At 45.1% G+C, this 18,561-nt stretch overlaps 1 protein-coding gene across 1 annotated transcript in view; it reads right to left on the bottom strand.

Moving 5' to 3' along the window:
- Positions 1-1,060, bottom strand: part of KNG1 (kininogen 1) — a 73,785-nt gene extending 72,725 nt beyond the window's left edge. Inside the window, exon 1 of the mRNA XM_077487880.1 lies at positions 814-1,060. Within this exon, the coding sequence (XP_077344006.1) occupies positions 814-1,008 (195 nt within the window). The 5' untranslated portion in view covers positions 1,009-1,060. The remainder of the gene's footprint in view (positions 1-813) is intronic.
- Between the last annotated feature and the right edge of the window lie 17,501 nt (positions 1,061-18,561).

Below are 18,561 nucleotides of genomic sequence, written 5' to 3'. Positions count from 1 at the left end.
TCTTGACATACCAAACTGTGTACCCCTTATTGAACTAATTGATTGTTATTCAAGTACTTATTTTTATAACTAATAAAGAAACAAAGTTAAAAGAAATCCTGTAAAAAAAAATAAAAATAAAATAAAATAAAAAAAAGGTGTAAAAAAATCAAGTAAAATTGATTGACTTTAAAATTAAAATTGACTTTGTTGTCCATAACAACCGATTAGGTGCTTCTATTACTCTTTGCATTGAATATTCTTCTATAAATATGGAAGGTGAAGTCAGTTACTTTGATGACACCTCTTTTCTTCAGTCCAGTTTAAAGAATCAGTCAATACAACATGAATATTAAAATTTTGTCTGGATAGTGGAGGATTAATACATTCACCAACTTATTATATTTAACAGTAATGTCAAAGTTATCTCCTTGCCCAGTTTATTTGTTTTATCCCTCTAGTACAATTGATTCTTACACTTCCCTTTCTTCCCTTTATAGCAGGAGTCTCACTTTTTGTTGCATTCTCAATAGTTTACATAAATGCAATTAAACAAACCTTTTCAATGAGAACGGCTCTCTTGCAATGGTCATGACAGGTCGACAAACATGAAAATGTATGGCATTCATTATTATTTGGGTTTCTAAGAGATGTAAAAAAAAATCTGGATAATTTAAACCTGAGTTTTTGCCATACCGATAGTTCAGTTTTGGAGCATTAAGCCTTTAACACATAAGTTCTCAAACAGATATAAAGCTTTGCAGGTTACAATAGATGAGTCCCTAATGGCAAGGCACATGATGCTAATGCTATGATGTTGAGATGTATACATACCCTTTTTTTGGCGTCTGCTACTCTGAACAGAACAAATTGGTTCCCATCTTCTTTAGCATTGTTGTAGGACCTCAGCGCTTCATCCACTGCCTTGAAAATATTTGAGTCATCGCAGTCCACACCAATATCCGGAACTGGAACAGCAGCGTTTAAAAAACAATAAAAACTGAGAAACAGTATTGGTAGGAGCTTCATTGCTTGAAGAGATCAGAAGTAGTGCATTTACAAATGAATTAGAAAGAAAAAACTATTTTGCTTACACAGGAAAGGGTCATCAGACTTTGAATACAAATATTACCCCCCTTCGCACTTTTCAAATACTCTGCAAGATTTGCACAAACAAAGCTGTGCATGTCAATCAGGGCAAGGTTTTTCTAGGATGTAAGAAGTCTCTGGTGTTTCCCCTCTTTGGCTTTTTATACTGCTCTTCCTATACATAAACACATACAAAATATGAATTTTTATGTTTCATTCTTTCTATTTTTTTATTTATTTGTGTATTTTTTATTTTCACGTGAAGGTATACCTTTTTTGATTTAGTGGTGGGGCTTGTGTAGTAAAATGGTCAAAATGGTCCTGCATCTTACACAGGCAATAGCAGGTATTAGAAGCTATGGATATACAGTGCCTTGAAAAAGTATTGATACTCCTTGAAATTTTCCCAATTTTGTCATGTTACAACCAAAAACGTAAAATGTATTTTATTGGGATTTTATGTGATAGATGAACACAAAGTGCATGAAAAATGATAAAAGGTTTACATTTTTTTTTTATAAATAAATATCTTAAAAGTGTGGCATGCATTTGTATTCACCCCTTTTTACTTTGATACCCCTAACTAAAATTTAGTGGAACCGATTGCCTTCAGAAGTCACATAATTAGAAAATAGCGTCCACCTGTGTGTAATTTAATCTCAGTAAAAATAAAGCAAAGAGGTTTGTTAGAGACCCTTAGTGAATAAACAGCACCATGAAGGCCAAGGAACACACCAGACAGGTCAGGAATAACGTTGTGGAGAAGTTTAAAGCAGGGTTAGGTTTTAAAAAAATAATCCCAAGCTTTGAACATTTTATGGTACGCTGTTCAATCCATCATCCGTAAACGGAAAGAGTATTTCACAACTGCAAACCTACCAAGACATGGCCACCCACCTAAAGTAACAGGCCAGGCAATGAGAGCATTAATCACAGAAGCAGCCAAGAGATCCATGGTAACTCTGGAGGAGCTGCAGAGATCCCCAGTCAGGTGGGAGAATCTGTCCACAGGACAACTATTAGTCCTGCACTCCAGAAATCTGGCCTTTATGGAAGAGTGACAAGAAGAAAGCCATTGTTGAAAGAAAGCCATAAGAAGTTCCATTTGCAGTTTGCGAGAAGCCATGTGGAAGACACAGCAAACATGTGGAAGAAGGTTCTCTGGTCAGATGAGACCAAAATTGAACTTTTTGGCCTAAAAGCAAAACGCTATATGTGGCGGAAAACTAACACTGCACATCACCCTGAACACACCATCCCCACCATGAAACATGGTGGTGGCAACAACATGTTGTGGGGATGCTTTTCTTTAGCAGGGACAGAGAAGATGGTCAGAGTTGATGGGAATGTGGATGGAGCCAAATACAGGACAATCTTAGAAGAAAACCTGGTAGAGTCTGCAAAAGACTTGAGACTAGAGTGGAGGTTCACCTTCCAGGTGGACAATCACCCTAAACATACAGCCAGAGCTACAATAGAATGGTTTATATCAAAGCATATTCATGTGTTAGAATGGCCCAGTCAAAGTCCAGACCTAAATCCAATTGATAATCTGTGGCAAAACTTAAAAATTGCTGTTCACAGACATTCTCCAACCAATTTGACAGAGAATGAGCTATTTTGCAAAGAGGAATGGGCAGAAATTTCGCTCTCTAGATGTGCAAAGCTGGTAGAGACATATCCAAAAACAACTTGCAGCAAAAGGTGGTTCTACAAAGTATTGACTCAAGGGGGCTGAATACAAATGCACACCACAGTTTTCAGATATTTATTTGTAAAAAGAAAATTGAAAACCATTTATTGTTTTCCTTCCACTTCACAATTATGTACCCATAATTATGTACCCATAACACAATTATGTGTTAATCTATCACATTAAACCCCAATAAAATACATTTAAGTTTTTGGTTGTAACATGACAAAATGTGGAAAAGTTCAAGGGGTATGAACACTTTTTCAAGGCACTGTATTTTATAGTAGAGAACCCTATGCTTATCTCACCACCTTTCAAAAAGTGATCAATGCAAAAAAATATTATTACGTGATTCAGAAAGTAATGAATAAGTGAATAAAGAAAGCTGCAACCCAATAAGTCCAAACACAGGCTTAATAAAAAAAGAAAAAAAGATTGGGGCGCTCCTCTAGAACAGTGTTAATTTTGTTGACTAAAATATTTTTGGTCGACTAAATTAATACTATTTCAGTCAAATAAAATAGCACTAAAACTAAAATGGCATTTTAGCCAAAAGACTATAACTAAAACTAAACTGAAATTTGATGTCAAAATTAATACTGCACTACCACATAAGAATAAGTAGGGGGCATCTACTAAGCTGCTAAAAGAAAAAAATAAGAAAAAGGCTTTTCTTATTTTTTTCTTGATATTTAATTTTGGTAATATATTCAGGTAGTATGTGCAATGGCATTACAGTCAATAGAGTTTACATTTTTTTAATTTTTTTTAAAAATTTTTTTCAAGTTGTACTTTTGTTTGTCAAAAAGCAATATTTTTGTTTGTTTATGAAACTTGGTTTTATTTATAAAAACATTATATATCGCAACAGCTAAATCTGTGTCTGTAGTGCATGTTGAAACCTTAAAACCATAAATAACATGTTATTCGGTTTTTACTCCAGCAGTACAGTATATAATGAGTTTGGCAATATTAAAGAAATTCTTAAATAATGCATTCAAATTGAACTAAACCCATTAGATTCTAGTCGACTAAAATGTACTGGGGATTTTAGTCAACTAAAAAACTAAAACAATTCAGATAACTAAAAAAACAAATATAACTAAAATGGCATTGTAGTCAAAAGACTAAATTACGACTAAAACTCAAATGGCATTTTAGTCAAAAGACTACGACTAAAACTAAATTGAAATTTGACGTCAAAATGAATACTGCTCTACAATACCATTAGTTGTGTACACAATAATAAAACAATGCATCCAAATGAATTATAACAATTCGGTGATAAGCAAACAAAAATAAAAAAAATTTAAACTGCAAAAATAAAATCCTTGTCACAAAACAGATAAGGTCCATACAATGTGTGACAAATTTAATTTTTTTTAGTTTCCAAACCCCAAAGGGTTAAAGCTTGAAGTGAGTATGCCGTGATTGGACTTTTTTCTTAACAGGAAAGTGTTAGCTCTCAGCCCCCTGCTTTCTGAAAGCTCAGACAAGTTGTATAAAATTATACACTGTGAACATCTGTAGAGAAGAGAGGTTGGCAGATAAACAAGGACCACTTATGCAGGTGGGTTTGTTTGATCTTTGTTTATGTTTTTTTTTAATACATACCTACCTGCTCTGTCCAATGGTATTTCACAGAGCAGCCCTGAATCTCCTTGTCAAGATCAGTGGTCAGGCTCGGAGACCAGTAGCTATAGCAGTAGGGGGACTCCCACTGACCAACAGAATAGGTATACAAGCAGGTCACTCTGGTGGATGACACAGGCTCACCTGAGGAGCAGAGTCTAAGTGCTAAACAGTATTCACCAGAGCACCTGATAGTTGGGTTTTGCTGCAAGTTAGTACCAAGTTGTGGTCCTCGGGATTACCCCACTAGGAGGTGAGCATGTTGGAGTCCAGTAGTGGATATAGCAGATAAGGATCAGACAGACGCATAGTCCATAAAACAAGCCAAGGGTCGGTAACAAGTGATTGCAGGTTGGGATAAAGCCAAAAGGTCGGAACCGAATGTAGCAAAAATATGGACGGCAGCAGGGAAACAAAAAGAGCAAGATATTGGCTGGAGAGAGCACACTAATCTGGCAAACAGGAAGTGCAGATACATGGCTTAAATCAGGGGTTATGGGAGGAGCAAAGAGTTCAAGGTTCAGCATAAGTCAAGGCACAAGGTAGGGTTGTCCAATGTATCAGACAGAGTGCTGTCCCGCATCTCAGGTAGCTCAGCATGAACAGTCATTTCCAGACACAGCAGGTCCAGGCCCAGACACTCCTCTTCTGGGGTTCCTTCTGGTGGTCTAGGCTCCACCTTTTCAGTATCTGCCAACATAGCTAGTTGTACAGTAGAAGACTTAGGGTCATGGGACATACAAAAGCAGTCCAACTGAGTGATGAGTAAAACTGCAAACAAATGCCAACAGGCCAGTGTAACAAACAGGTTTGGAAAGTCTTGGGTACAAAGTACAAAGAGATTTCCTAAGAGGAGGATGTAGCTTCAAAGTAGAGTCTAATAGAGCATACCAAATGTTGAAAATTTTCCTTAAGAGATTTTGGAGCAAGACATGGTGGGCCACAGTGGAAACTTTGCTGGGCAAAGTGGTGGCATTTGATGGGCACAGGGGCAGAATTTGATGGGGCACAGGGGCAGCATTTGATGAGCACAGTGGCAGCATTTGATGGGGTGCAGTGGTGGCATTTGATGGCACAGTGGCAGCATTTGATGGGCCTAGTGGCTGCAATTGAAGGGCACAGTGGTGGTATTTATTGCCACAATGGATGCGTTTGATGGGCACAGTGGCTGCTATTGATGGGCACAGTGGCTGCATTTTATGGGCACAGTGGCTGCATTTGATGGGCACAGTGGCTGCATTTGATGGGCACAGTGGCTGCATTTGAGGTTTTTTTTCCCTGAATTTTTCAGTTTGTTTGCGCCCCCCAAAAAATTTTGATCACCAGCTGCCACTGATCCTTGTTAACGGCAGACATGTTTAACTGAGGTTTTTGGGCCACTTAGAGTAATCCCATTTTTTTTTTTTTTAGTTCTTTAGCCAGTCAACCACCAAAATGTAAAAGTTTCTTTCAAGTAAGAGTACTGTAACACAATATATATGAACATCTGCACAAAATATTGACATAGTGTATACAATCTCATAATCTAAATTAATCAAATCCTGCTTTGGTTCATGAAAATAAGGCACACCCCTACATTTATCAATATTTATTAATGGCTAAAGAATCTATTACACATGTAATGGTTGATATAAAACCTGTGAACAAAACAAACACATATAATTTCTTGCAATAATGAATATATTTTTAGTACATGCAGGTCTGAGTGATTATCTCCAATGTCCAAGAACAATCTTCGGTACTCAGGTGTGAATGGGGAGCAGGTGTGTTAAATTTGGTGTCATCGTTTTCACTCGCTCATACTGGTCACTGGAGGTTCAGCATGGCCCATCATGGTAAAGAACTCTCTGAGGATCTGAACAAAAATAATTGTTGCTCTACATAAAGATGGCCTAAGCTATAAGAAGATTACCAAGACCCTGAAACTGAGCTGCATCATGGTAGCCAAGACCATACAGCAGTTTAACAGGACAGGTTCTTCTCAGAACAGGCCTCACCATGGTGGACCAAAGAAGTTGAGTGCACATGTTCAGCGTCATATCCAGAGGTTGTCTTTGGGAAATAGACGTATGAGTGCTGCCAGCATTGCTGCAGAGGTTGAAGGGGTGGGGGGGTCAGCCTGTCAGTGCTCAGACCATAAACGCCACACACTGCATCAAATTGGTCTGCATGGCTGTCGTCCAAGAAGGAAGCCTCTTCTAAAGATGATGCACAAGAAAGCCCACAAACCGCTTGCTGAAGAGAAGGCCTAACTAAGACATGGACACAAGGACATGGATTACTGGAACCATGTCTTGTGGTCTGATGAGACCAAGATAAACTTATTTGGTTCAGATGGTGTCAAGTGTGGGCCACAGGGCAATATTCCAACATGATAATGACCCCAAACACACCTCCAAGATGACCACTGCCTTGCTAAAGAAGCTGAGGGTAAAGATGATGGACTGGTAAAGCATGCCTCCAGACCTAATCACTATTGCACATCTGTGGGGCATCCTCAAACGGAAGGTGGGGAGGGCAAGGTCTCTAACATCCACCAGCTCCGTGATGTCGTCATGGAGGAGGGGAAGAGGACTCCAGTGGCAACCTGTGAAGCCCTGGTGAACTCCATGCCCAAGAGGGTTAAGGCAGTGCTGTAAAATAATGGTGGCCACACAAAATATTGACACTTTGGGCCAAATTTAGACATTTTCACTTAGGATTGTACTCACTTTTGTTGCCAGCAGGTTAGACATTATTGGCTGTGTGTTGAGTTATTTTGAGGGGACAGCAAATTTACACTGTTATACAAGCTGTACACTCACTATTTTATATTGTGGCAAAGTGTAATTACTTCAGTGTTGTCACATGAAAATATATAATAAAATATTTACAAAAATGTGAGGGTTGTACTCACTTTTGTGAGATACTGTATATTAACAACCATTGTTTAACCACTTCAATACCATGCACTTAAACACCTTCCTGCCCAGACCAATTTTGAGCTTTCAGCGCTGTCGCACTTTGAATGACAATTTCGCGGTCATGCTACACTGTACCCAAATGAAATTTTTATAATTTTTTTCCCACAAATAGAGCTTTCTTTTGGTGGTATTTGATCACCTCTACGGTTTTTATTTTTTGCTAAACAAATAAAAATATACCGATTTTTAAAAAAAATAAATGTTTTTTTTTGTTTCAGTTTCAAAACTTTGTAAATAAGTACATTTTCTCCTTCACTGATGGGCACTGATAAGGCGGCACTGATGGGCACCAATGATGTGGCACCAATGAAGTGGCACTGATGAGGTGGCATTGATGGACACTGATATGTGGCACTGATAGGCGGCACTGATAGGCGACACGGATGGGCACTGATAGGTGGCACGGATTGGCATGGATGGGCAGCACAGATGGGCATGGATAGGCAGCACAGATGGGCATGGATGGGCACTGATAGGTGGCACGGGTGGGCACTGATAGGTGGCACGGATGGGCACTGATAGGCGGCACGGATGGGCACTGATAGGCGGCACGGGTGGGCACTGATAGGCGGCATTGTATTATGTTGTACTGTACTGATGGATGCCAATCAGTGCCAAACAATAATGCATGCCAATCAGTGATGCCCATTGTGGGCACTGATTGGCATCCATTATGGGCACTAATTGGCATCCATTGTGGGCACTGACTGGCATCCCTGGTGCTCTAGGGAGGATTACCTTGTCCTGGGCATCCATGGTGGTCTGGTGGCGTCCCTGGTGGTCCAGTGAGGGCATCCTCGGGGGGGCTGCGCTGATAATCGATCAGCACAGACCCCCCCCCCTGTCAGAGGAGCAGCCGATCAACGGCTTTTCCTATTTACACTGTGATCAGCCGTGATTGGACACGGTTGATCACGTGGTAAAGAGTCTCAGTCGGAGACTCTTTACCGAGATCGTAGTTGCAGGGTGTCGGACTAACACCCCGCAACAACGATCACCGCGATGCACGCCCCAGAAATCCTGATCACGTCATATGACGTCCGATCAGGATTATGAAACCACTTTGCCACGTCAATTGCCTATAGGGCGGGCGGCAAGTGGTTAACCACTTTCCGCCCGCCATATAGCAAAATTACAGCGGCAAAGTGGTTTTATTATACTGACCGGACGTCATATGACGTGATCAGGGTATTAAGCCGCTGAGCACCCCCAGTGGCGTGCATTGCGGCGATCGTTGTTTCAGTTTGTCAGTCTGACACACCGCAACTACGATCTCGGTAAAGAGTCTCTGACGGAGACTCTTTACCATGTGATCAGCCGTGTCCAATCACGGTTGATCACAGTGTAAATAGGAAGAGCCGGTGATCGGCTTTTCCTCACTCGCGTCTGTCCGACACGAGTAGAGGAGAGCTGATCGGCTGCTCTTCTGACAGGGGGTGTCTGTGCTGATCGATTATCAGCGCAGCCCCTCTCGAGAATGCCCACACTGGACCACCAGGGACGCCACCAGACCACCAGGGATGCCCAGCACCAGGTATGCTTCCCTAGACCACCAGGGATGCCAGTCAGGGCCCACAATGGATGCCAATCAGTGCCCACAATGGGCATCACGGATTGTCATGCATTATTGTTTGGCACTGACTGGCATCCATCCCTACAATACTGTACACTACAAAGCCGCCTATCAGTGCCCATCCGTGCTGCCTATTAGTGCCCATCCGTGCCGTCTATCAATGCCCATCCGTGCTGCCTATTAGTGCCCATCCGTGCCGCCTATCAGTGCCCATCCATGCTGCCTATCAGTGCCCATCTGTGCCCATCCGTACCGCCTATCCATGCCCATCCGTGCCACCTATCAGTGCCTATTTGTGAAACCTATCAGTGCCTGTGTCACATATAAGTGACACCTATCAGTGCCGCCTATCAGTGCCACTTCATCGGTGCCCATCAGTGCCACCTTATCAGTGCCAGTCACTGCAACCCCGTCAGTGCCCATCAGTGAAGGAGAAAACTTACTTATTTACAAAGTTTTTTAACTGAAACAAAAAAATATGTTTCTTTTTATTTGTTTAGCAGAAAACAAAAATCCCAGAGGCGATCAAATACCACCAAAAGAAAGCTCTATTTGTGGGAACAAAATGCTAAAAATTTAGTTTGGGCACAGTGTAGCATGACCGTGCAATTGTCATTCAAAGTGCAACAGCGCTGAAAGCTCAAAATTCGTCTGGGCAGGAAGGTGTATAAGTGCCCAGTATTGAAGTGGTTAAGCAATATTCTCTCACATGATATCTTGATCCGGGAGCTGGGTTGGAATTAACAATCTCGATGTCTTGATCAGTCAGCTGGTTTGGAAACAGCATCCCCCCCCCCCCAACTAGGATTAGGTTGGAGACACTGCACAAACCCCTAATGGAAGGTAGTTTGGCATTACCTAATCTGCACTTCTATTATCTGGCTGCACAACTACTCACAGGTCTTAATGTCCTAGTTATGTACCCCGCCTTTCTTCTGATGGAGCAAGTTCTAGGCCCAGTCCCTTTGGTAACATAATTAGAAGCTGGATCTCTGAACAAATTTAAGTGTCTGCATACCATGCAAGTAACTCTACGTTGCAATATAAGGGATACTCTCAATAGACCCCTTTGTGGGATAATAACACTCTAGCTGAAAAATTGGCAAGTTGTTTACTTTTGAACACTGGAAATTAACCACTTCCCGACCGGCGCACAACGATGTACATTGGCAGAATGGCACGGGCAGGCAAACTGGTGTACAGGTACGTCCAGTTGAAATTGCCGCCCTGCCATCGTGTGCTCGCCGGTCTGCCTAGCAACAAGGGACACTGATCTCTGCTCCCTGTGATTGGAGCAGAGATCAGTGTTCACTAACACACAGCCCAGCCCCCCACAGTTAATAACACGCCCCTAGGACACACTTAACCCCTACAACTGCCACCCCCTGGTTATCCCCTTCACTGCCAGTGCCATTTACACAGGAATCAGTGCATTTGTATAGCACCGATTGCTGTATAAATGACAATGGTCCCAAAAAAGTGTCAAAAATGTCCGATGTGTCCGCCATAATGTCATAGTCACAAACAAAAAACAAAACAAAAAAAAAAACGCTGATCGCCGCCATTACTAGTAAAAAAAAAAATATTAATAAAAATGCCATAAAACTATCCCCTATTTTGTAAACGCCATAAATTTTGCGCAAACCAATCAATCGCTTATTGCAATTTTTTTAACCAAAAATATGTAGAAGAATATGTATCGGCCTAAACTGAGGGGAAAAAATGTTTTTTTATATATATTTTTGGGGGATAATTATTATAGCAAAAAGTAAAAAAATAATGCATTTTTTTCAAAATTGTCAATCTTTTTTTTTTTATATCGCAAAAAGTAAAAACCACACGGGGTGATCAAATACCACCAAAAGAAAGCTCTATTTGTGGGGAAAAAAAGCATGTAAATTTTGTTTAGGAGCCACGTCGCACAACCGCGCAATTGTCAGTTAAAGCGACGCAGTACCGAATCGCAAAAAGTGGTCTGGTCTTAAGCCAGCAAAATGGTCTGGGGCTGAAAGTGGTTAAGGGACATAGCACTTGTTTCCCAGTTGTTCCTAAATTATGTTTTCAAGTCATTTCAGCAATTGGAAGAGGAATTTCACCTCCCACAAAACAGTTTTTATCAGTATCTTCAACTGAGACATGCAATTCATGCCCAGCATACTCAAACCCCATTTACACACTATAGTCAATTGGTGTAAAATACAACACTTAAAGCCAGGGTTAAGATAGGAAATGTTTCATATGTATATATCAACTTCACCTTGCATATAATCCCACTTACTTGTGAATCCAAATGGGAACAGGATGTGAACCTGGAAGCTAATTGCCAGCAATTGGCTCTCATACAGTTCTCCCACCGTTGATCAGTGGGTCAGGGAGGTTAACTAATCAAAGACGGAGCTGCCCGTAAAATATATGAAAAAGATGTTGGGGGCTTGGCTGGGTCCTCCTAGGGTAACTCATATGCGACAAATTTTTATCTTAAAAGAGAAGTATGGTAATTTTTTGTTTTGGGAATCATACATACCTAGGAGGATGCAGCATTGGTCTAATTCTTCATCTGTCCTAGATGCAGACTGAGAACCAAGTAATCAAACACAGACGATTGCTCGATTCTCAGAGCTCCCTGAGCAGAGAGCTGGGGGCTCCCCCACATGCTTTCCGATCGTGTGTGGGCTAGTCCAAATGTTTTTAAAAAAAAATTAAAAATCAGACGGACCTAGAAATAGAACATGTTTCAAATCTATCCGACGGACTAAAATCAGGAATACTGTTCGACTGTGTGTTGGACCGATGGACCAAATACAGCGCAAGGGAAGCTATTGGCTACTGGCTATTGAACTTCCTTGTTTAGTCCCGTTTACGTCATCACGTTCAAAATGAACAGACTTACGAACAGACTTAGTCCATTCGTGTGTCCAAGTTCGTTCGGAAAGTCTGTCGGAACTCCGCCGAAAGGTTTGTCGGGAAGACTGTTAGACCTAGTCTGCCAGAAAGTCCGTTCGTGTGTACGGGGCATTATTCATGGATCAGACTAATGCTCTCAGTGACATGCACCATACATGATAAAGTCCACCCTGTCACTAACTTTAATTAGAAACCCTTTTAAAAAAAAGACCCCTGTTAAAGGGTGGTTGATTGAGTCAAGTTGCAAGTTCCACAAAGACAGCTCTAATTAGGATTTGTAGAAAAACATAGCTGTCAGTGTGGAGAGATGATTATAATCCAGTTAGTATCCAGTCCAGCGGCACAGAAATACAGTTTCCCAGAGTGGAATTGCATGTATTCACAGGATCTGGCTGTTGGAACAACAATAGCTTAATTGTCATCTGTGCCTCAGGGGTTCTTCCTCTAATGCTACTTTGTCATCTGCTTTTTCCCCCATTCAATTTTTCTTGTTTTATATATTTACTTGATCTAACCGGTAGAATGTTTTATGGCCTACCTTAAATGATGGAAGCTGTACTATTACATAAGGTGTGAAGACGATATTTGAAACTTGTGCCATTCTACATCTCATTCTACCATTGCTGTATAATGATTTTTTGCTGTGAAACTTTCTTATACTGTAAAATATAAAACCCTGTTTCAATAAAAACTATCTGACCCCAAAAATATTGTCTCACAAGAATGAGGTTTGTAGTAGACACGTGCGATTAGTTTCGTGCGAATCTCAAATTTCCCTAAATTCATACGTTCGGGAGGATCCGAAATACGAATTGCCATGCGTCCAAATTTTGTACGAAATACAAACTTTTGTTTACGAATTTCGGATCAGTCGTCGTTGAGGACTCATTATGCTTATCATGAGGGGCTCCCCACCATCCCTGTGCTATGCTGACTTCCTCCTGGGGCTGTACCCGTGCTGTGCTCATTATGAGGGGCTTCCACCATTCCTGTGCTGTGCTGACATACCGAGCACAGCAGGGGATAAAAACCAAACTTCCATCAGCATCGACTGTCATCAGTGGCGTAACTAGAACCTTCAGGGCCCCGGTGCAAAAAATGATGGAGGGCCCCCCTGACCTCCGGGTCAGGGCCCTTCCCACTGATCTCAGGGGCAGCAGGACCTGGATAGAAGGAGGAACAAATCCCCTCCATTTTTCTCATGCAGCCACTGAATGCCTATCAGAGGTAGAGGAGGAGAAGCAGAATTTTAGTGGCTGCAGGAGAAAAATGGATTTGTTCCTCTAAATGCCCCCCCTCCTCCATCCAGGTGGTCAGGGGCAACATGTGTGCTATTGCAATTGTAACCCCTGTAGTTACGCCCCTGGGATGAGTGGGTGGCAGCGGTGTTGGTGGGGGATGGGATCAGTGGCGGTTGGGGAGGGATAGGATCAGTGTCATTGGTGGTGGGGGGTGGGATGCGTGGTAGCGGCGAGGGAGAGATGGGATGAGTGGCAGTGTGGGGGGGATGGGATCAGTGGCAGCAGTGGTGGTTGGGAAGGGATGGGATCAGTGGCAACGGTGGTGGTGGGGGGATGGGATAAGTGGCAGCGGTTAGGGGGATGGGATCAGTGGCAGGGGGGATTGAATGGGATGAGTGGCAGAGGTGGTGGGGGAATGGGATCAGTGCCAAGGGTGATGGTTGGGGGAGAGTGGGATGGGTGGTAGTGGAAGGGGGGGATTGGATGGGATGAGTGGCAGTGGTGGTGGGAGGATGGAATCCATGGCAAGGATGGTGGTTGGGGGCGGTGGGTGGGATTGAGTGGTGGGGAGGGGAATGGTATCAGTGGCATGGATGGGGTCAGTGGCAGTAGTGGTCATTGTGGATCAGTGGCAGCAGTGGTGGTGTGGGGGGTATCAGTGGCAGTAGTGGTGGTGGTATCAGGGTATCAGTGGCAGTAGTGGTGGTGGTATCAGGGTATCAGTGGTGGTGGTATCAGGGTATCAGTGGTATCAGGGTATCAGTGGCAGTAGTGGTATCAGGGTATCAGTAGCAGTAGTGGTGGTGGTGTGGGGGATCAGTGGCAGTAGTGGTGGTGGTATCAGGGTATCAGTGGCAGTAGTGGTATCAGGGTATCAGTGGCAGTAGTGGTGGTGGTATCAGGGTATCAGTGGCAGTAGTGGTGGTGGTATCAGAGTATCAGTGGCAGTAGTAGTGGTGGTATCAGTGGCAGTAGTGGTATCAGGGTATCAGTGGCAGTAGTGGTGGTGGTATCAGGGGATCAGTGGCAGTAGTGGTGGTGGTGTGGGGGATCAGTGGCAGTAGTGGTGGTGGTATCAGGGTATCAGTGGTAGTAGTATCAGGGTATCAGTGGCAGTAGTGGTAGTGGTGGTGTGGGGGGGTATCAATGGCAGTAGTGGTGGTGTGGGGGGGTATCAATGGCAGTAGTGGTGGTGTGGGGGGTATCAATGGCAGTAGTGGTGGTGTGGGGGGGTATCAATGTCAGTAGTGGTGGTGTGGGGGGGTATCAATGTCAGTAGTGGTGGTGTGGGGGTATCAGTGCAGTAGTGGTGGTGGTGTGGGGGTATCAGTGCAGTAGTGGTGGTGGTGGTGTGGGGGTATCAGTGCAGTAGTGGTGGTGGTGTGGGGGTATCAGTGCAGTAGTGGTGGTGGTGTGGGGGATCATTGCAGTAGTGGTGGTGGTGTGGGGGATCAGTGCAGTAGTGGTGGTGGTGTGGGGGTTATCAGTGCAGTAGTGGTGGTGGTGTGGGGGTTATCAGTGCAGTAGTGGTGTTGGTGTGGGGGATATCAGTGCAGTAGTGGTGGTGGTGTGGGGGATATCAGTGCAGTAGTGGTGGTGGTGTGGGGGATATCAGTGCAGTAGTGGTGGTGGTGTGGGGGATATCAGTGCAGTAGTGGTGGTGGTGTGGGGGATATCAGTGCAGTAGTGGTGGTGGTGTGGGGGATATCAGTGTGGTGGTGGTTAGTGATGGACGAACTTCCGACGGGACGTTTCGCGAACGCGAAACGCGAACGGGCACAAACGTTCGCGAAAACGACCGTTCGCCGCGGGCTCCATTGACTTCAATGGGAGGCGAATTTCGCAAACCTTTAGGTCGAATTTGCGGCCACGGGGTAATTATTAGGGGGTAGCACGTAGTCCCACCACCTGGACAATAGCATAATACATGTATGAGGTGAATTTGGGATCGATAACTACAAGCATTTTTTTTTTATTTGGGAAATTGTTCTGACAATTCAGGACTATGGAGCTAATGAAGGCAATGGAGGAGAGGGAAGGTCAGGGACCAGGGTAGGCAAACAAGAGGGTGCAGGAGATACAGAGCACTGACAGCAGCACCGTAATACAGAGCACTGACATCAGCACCGTGACATACAGCGCTGACAGCAGCTCCGTGACATACAGCGCTGACAGCAGCTCCGTGACATACAGCGCTGACAGCAGCTCCGTGACATACAGCGCTGACAGCAGCACCGTGACATACAGCGCTGACAGCAGCTCCGTGACATACAGCGCTGACAGCAGCTCCGTGACATACAGCGCTGACAGCAGCTCCGTGACATACAGCGCTGACAGCAGCTCCGTGACATACAGCGCTGACAGCAGCTCCGTGACATACAGCGCTGACAGCAGCTCCGTGACATACAGCGCTGACAGCAGCTCCGTGACATACAGCGCTGACAGCAGCTCCGTGACATACAGCGCTGACAGCAGCTCCGTGACATACAGCGCTGACAGCAGCTCCGTGACATACAGCGCTGACAGCAGCTCCGTGACATACAGCGCTGACAGCAGCTCCGTGACATACAGCGCTGACAGCAGCACCGTAAGCAGCCCCAGGAGGAAGTCAGCACAGCACAGGGATGGTGTGATCCCCTCATAATAAGAACCCCCAGGAGGAAGTCAGCACAGCACAGGGATGGTGTGATCCCCTCATAATAAGAACACCCAGGAGGAAGTCAGCACAGCACAGGGATGGTGGGAACCCCTCATAATAAGCAGCCCCAGTAGAAATATGACACCGCTCAACCTCTTCAAAGAGGAGGGTAGGGGCATATAGTACGGTGTGCTTTTTTGGGTCAGGGAAGTGAGCCAAATGAATTAAGAAGGTCTGTGTGCTTGATTCCAAAAATTGTTTATAGACATATACATGGTCTACTGATCACATGTGTTGAATTCCTCCGAGATCCATGCCTCATTCATTTTTAGAAATGTGAGGTAGTTAACACTGTGGTGAGCTAGGCGAGTACGCTTATCGGTCACAATCCCCCCTGCTGCGCTGAACGTCCTTTCGGACAGGACACTGGATGAGGGGCAAGCCAACAGTTCGATTGCAAATTGGGCAAGCTCTGGCCAGAGGTCAAGCCTGCCCACCCAGTAGTCTAGGGGTTCATCACTCCTCAGAGCGTCCACATCGGCCGTTAACCCAATGTAGTCGGACACCTGACGGTCTAGGCGTTCCCTGATGCTGGATCCGGATGACACCTGTCGATGGGTCGGCTGAAAGAATGACCTCATATCCGAAGTCACCAACACATCTTCAAACCGGCCTCTTCTTGCAGGCGCTGTTGGATTGGTACCCGCAAATCCTTCTCTGGGAGTGGGAATTGCTCCTCTGCCAGCGCACGCAAAAGCAGAATGCAGCATTTCTCGAAGCAAGGCCTGGAAGTGCTGCATTCTGACAGCCCTCTGCGACGGCGGTAACATTTCCGCCATTTTGTGTTTGTACCGGGGGTCTAAGTACGTTGCCACCCAGTACTGGTCCTTGACCCTCATGCTTTTTATACGGGGGTCCCTATTAAAACACTGGAGCATGAAGGCCCCCATTTGCACTAAAGTGGAAGCGGTGTGGTGGCCTGGCTCCTGCTCATCATCCAGGATAATGTCGTCCTCTTCATTCTCCTCTCCCCATCCTCGCACAACAGGGATCCCAGAAAGGTTTAAAGCATGCTCTTCTTGCTCCTGCTCATCCGCCCCGGCACCATCCTCCTCTGACTCCTCATCAGACTCCTGTTGTTGACTTGTCTCAGATAGAGTAGCCCCCCCTGGGAATTCATCCAGCATTGCGACTTCCTCATCTTCCCGCTCCTGCTCCTCCACAGCCTGATCAATGACACGACGCAATGCACGCTCCAGAAAGAAGGCATAAGGTACCATGTCACTGATGGCGCCATGGCTGCGACTGACCAGTTTGGTGATCTCCTCAAATGGCCGCAGAAGTCTGCATGTGTCGCGCATGAGCAGCCACTGGCGCGGTGAAAAAAAACCCAGCTCCCCAGAACCGTTTCTTTCGCAGAGTTCATACAGGTAGACGTTAACTGCACGTTTCTGCTGGAGCAGCCTATCAAGCATATAGAAGGTTGAGTTCCATCGCGTCGGGCAATCGCAAATAAGACGTCTGACCGGCAGATGGTGTCGCCGCTGAATGTCAGCAAGGCGAGCCATGGCCGTGTAAGATCTTCTGAAATGGGCCGAGATTTTCCTTGCCTGCCGCAAGATGTCCTGGACCCCAGGGTATTTGACAAGGAATCGCTGCACGACCAAGTTTAAGACGTGTGCCATGCACGGCACGTGCGTGATTTTGCCCTGTTTCAATGCGCTAAGCAGATTGGCACCGTTGTCACACACCACTTTACCAACTGTCAAATTGAGCGGTGTTAGCCACTCATCTGCCTGTGAACGCAAAGCTGAAAGGAGTGCCGGGCCAGTGTGGCTCTTTGCTTCCAGGCACAACAGACGCAGCACGGCATGGCAACGTCTCACCTGGCATGTGGAATAGGTTCTGGGGAGCTTGGGCGGTGCAGTGGAAGAGACGCTAGCAGCGGAAAAGGAGGAGGCAGCTGAGGAGGAGAGGGAGGAGGATGGAGTAGGAGGAGGAGAAGAAGAGTCAGGCCTGCATGCAATCCGTGGCGGTAAAACCAAATCTACACGGGTGCCACGGGTTACATGCTTGACGGCCGTCAGAAGGTTCACCCAGTGGGCAGTAAAACTGATATACCTTCCCTGCCCGTGTTTGCTAGACCACGTGTCTGTGGTCAGATGTATCTTGGCACCGACACTGTGTGCCAGAGATACATTCACTTGCCGCTGAACATGGCCATATAGCTCTGGGATGCCCTTCTCTGAGAAATACTTCCTTCCTGGGACCTTCCATTGTGGTGTTCCAATGGCCACAAATTTGCGAAAGGCCTCCGAGTCCACCAGTTTATATGGCAGTAGTTGGCGGGCTATGAGTTCTGACAAGCCAGCCGCCAACCGTTGGGCAAGAGGGTTATCCGGCGTCATCATTTTTTTACGCTCAAACATTAGGCCCACGGAAGCCTGCCTTTTTGCAGAAAAATGTGAGCTTGGCGTGATGGAAGGTGGAGTGGAGGACAATTGTGAGGAGAGAGGAGAAGGAGAAGTAGAAGACGAGGCTGGACGGTGAGAGCCTGCAGTGTGGCTTTGTGTGTTCCGTTGCTCCCACTGGGCTCGGTGATGGCTGCTCATGTGCCTTCTTAAGGCGGTCGTCCCTAGGTGAGTATTGGGCTTACCGCGACTAACGCGTTGACTGCAAAGATTGCAGATGGCAACGCTATTGTCAGCAGCGGACACGTTAAAAAAAGCCCACACTGCGGAGCCATGTGCCGGTGTCCTGGGAGCGCCAGATGTGACCGTACATGGTCGATGACTCGCTCCTGATACATTTGCAGTCTGCTTTGTCCCTGCTGTGCAATGTAAGTCATT

This window comes from Lithobates pipiens, unplaced genomic scaffold, assembly GCF_037356315.1.
Source record: "Lithobates pipiens isolate NorthernLeopardFrog02 unplaced genomic scaffold, aLitPip1_a1.2 Scaffold_18, whole genome shotgun sequence".
In the NCBI taxonomy this organism is placed as follows: domain Eukaryota; kingdom Metazoa; phylum Chordata; class Amphibia; order Anura; family Ranidae; genus Lithobates; species Lithobates pipiens.
Note: the sequence above shows the minus strand (reverse complement) of the source record. Positions and strands in the feature narration are given on the sequence as shown.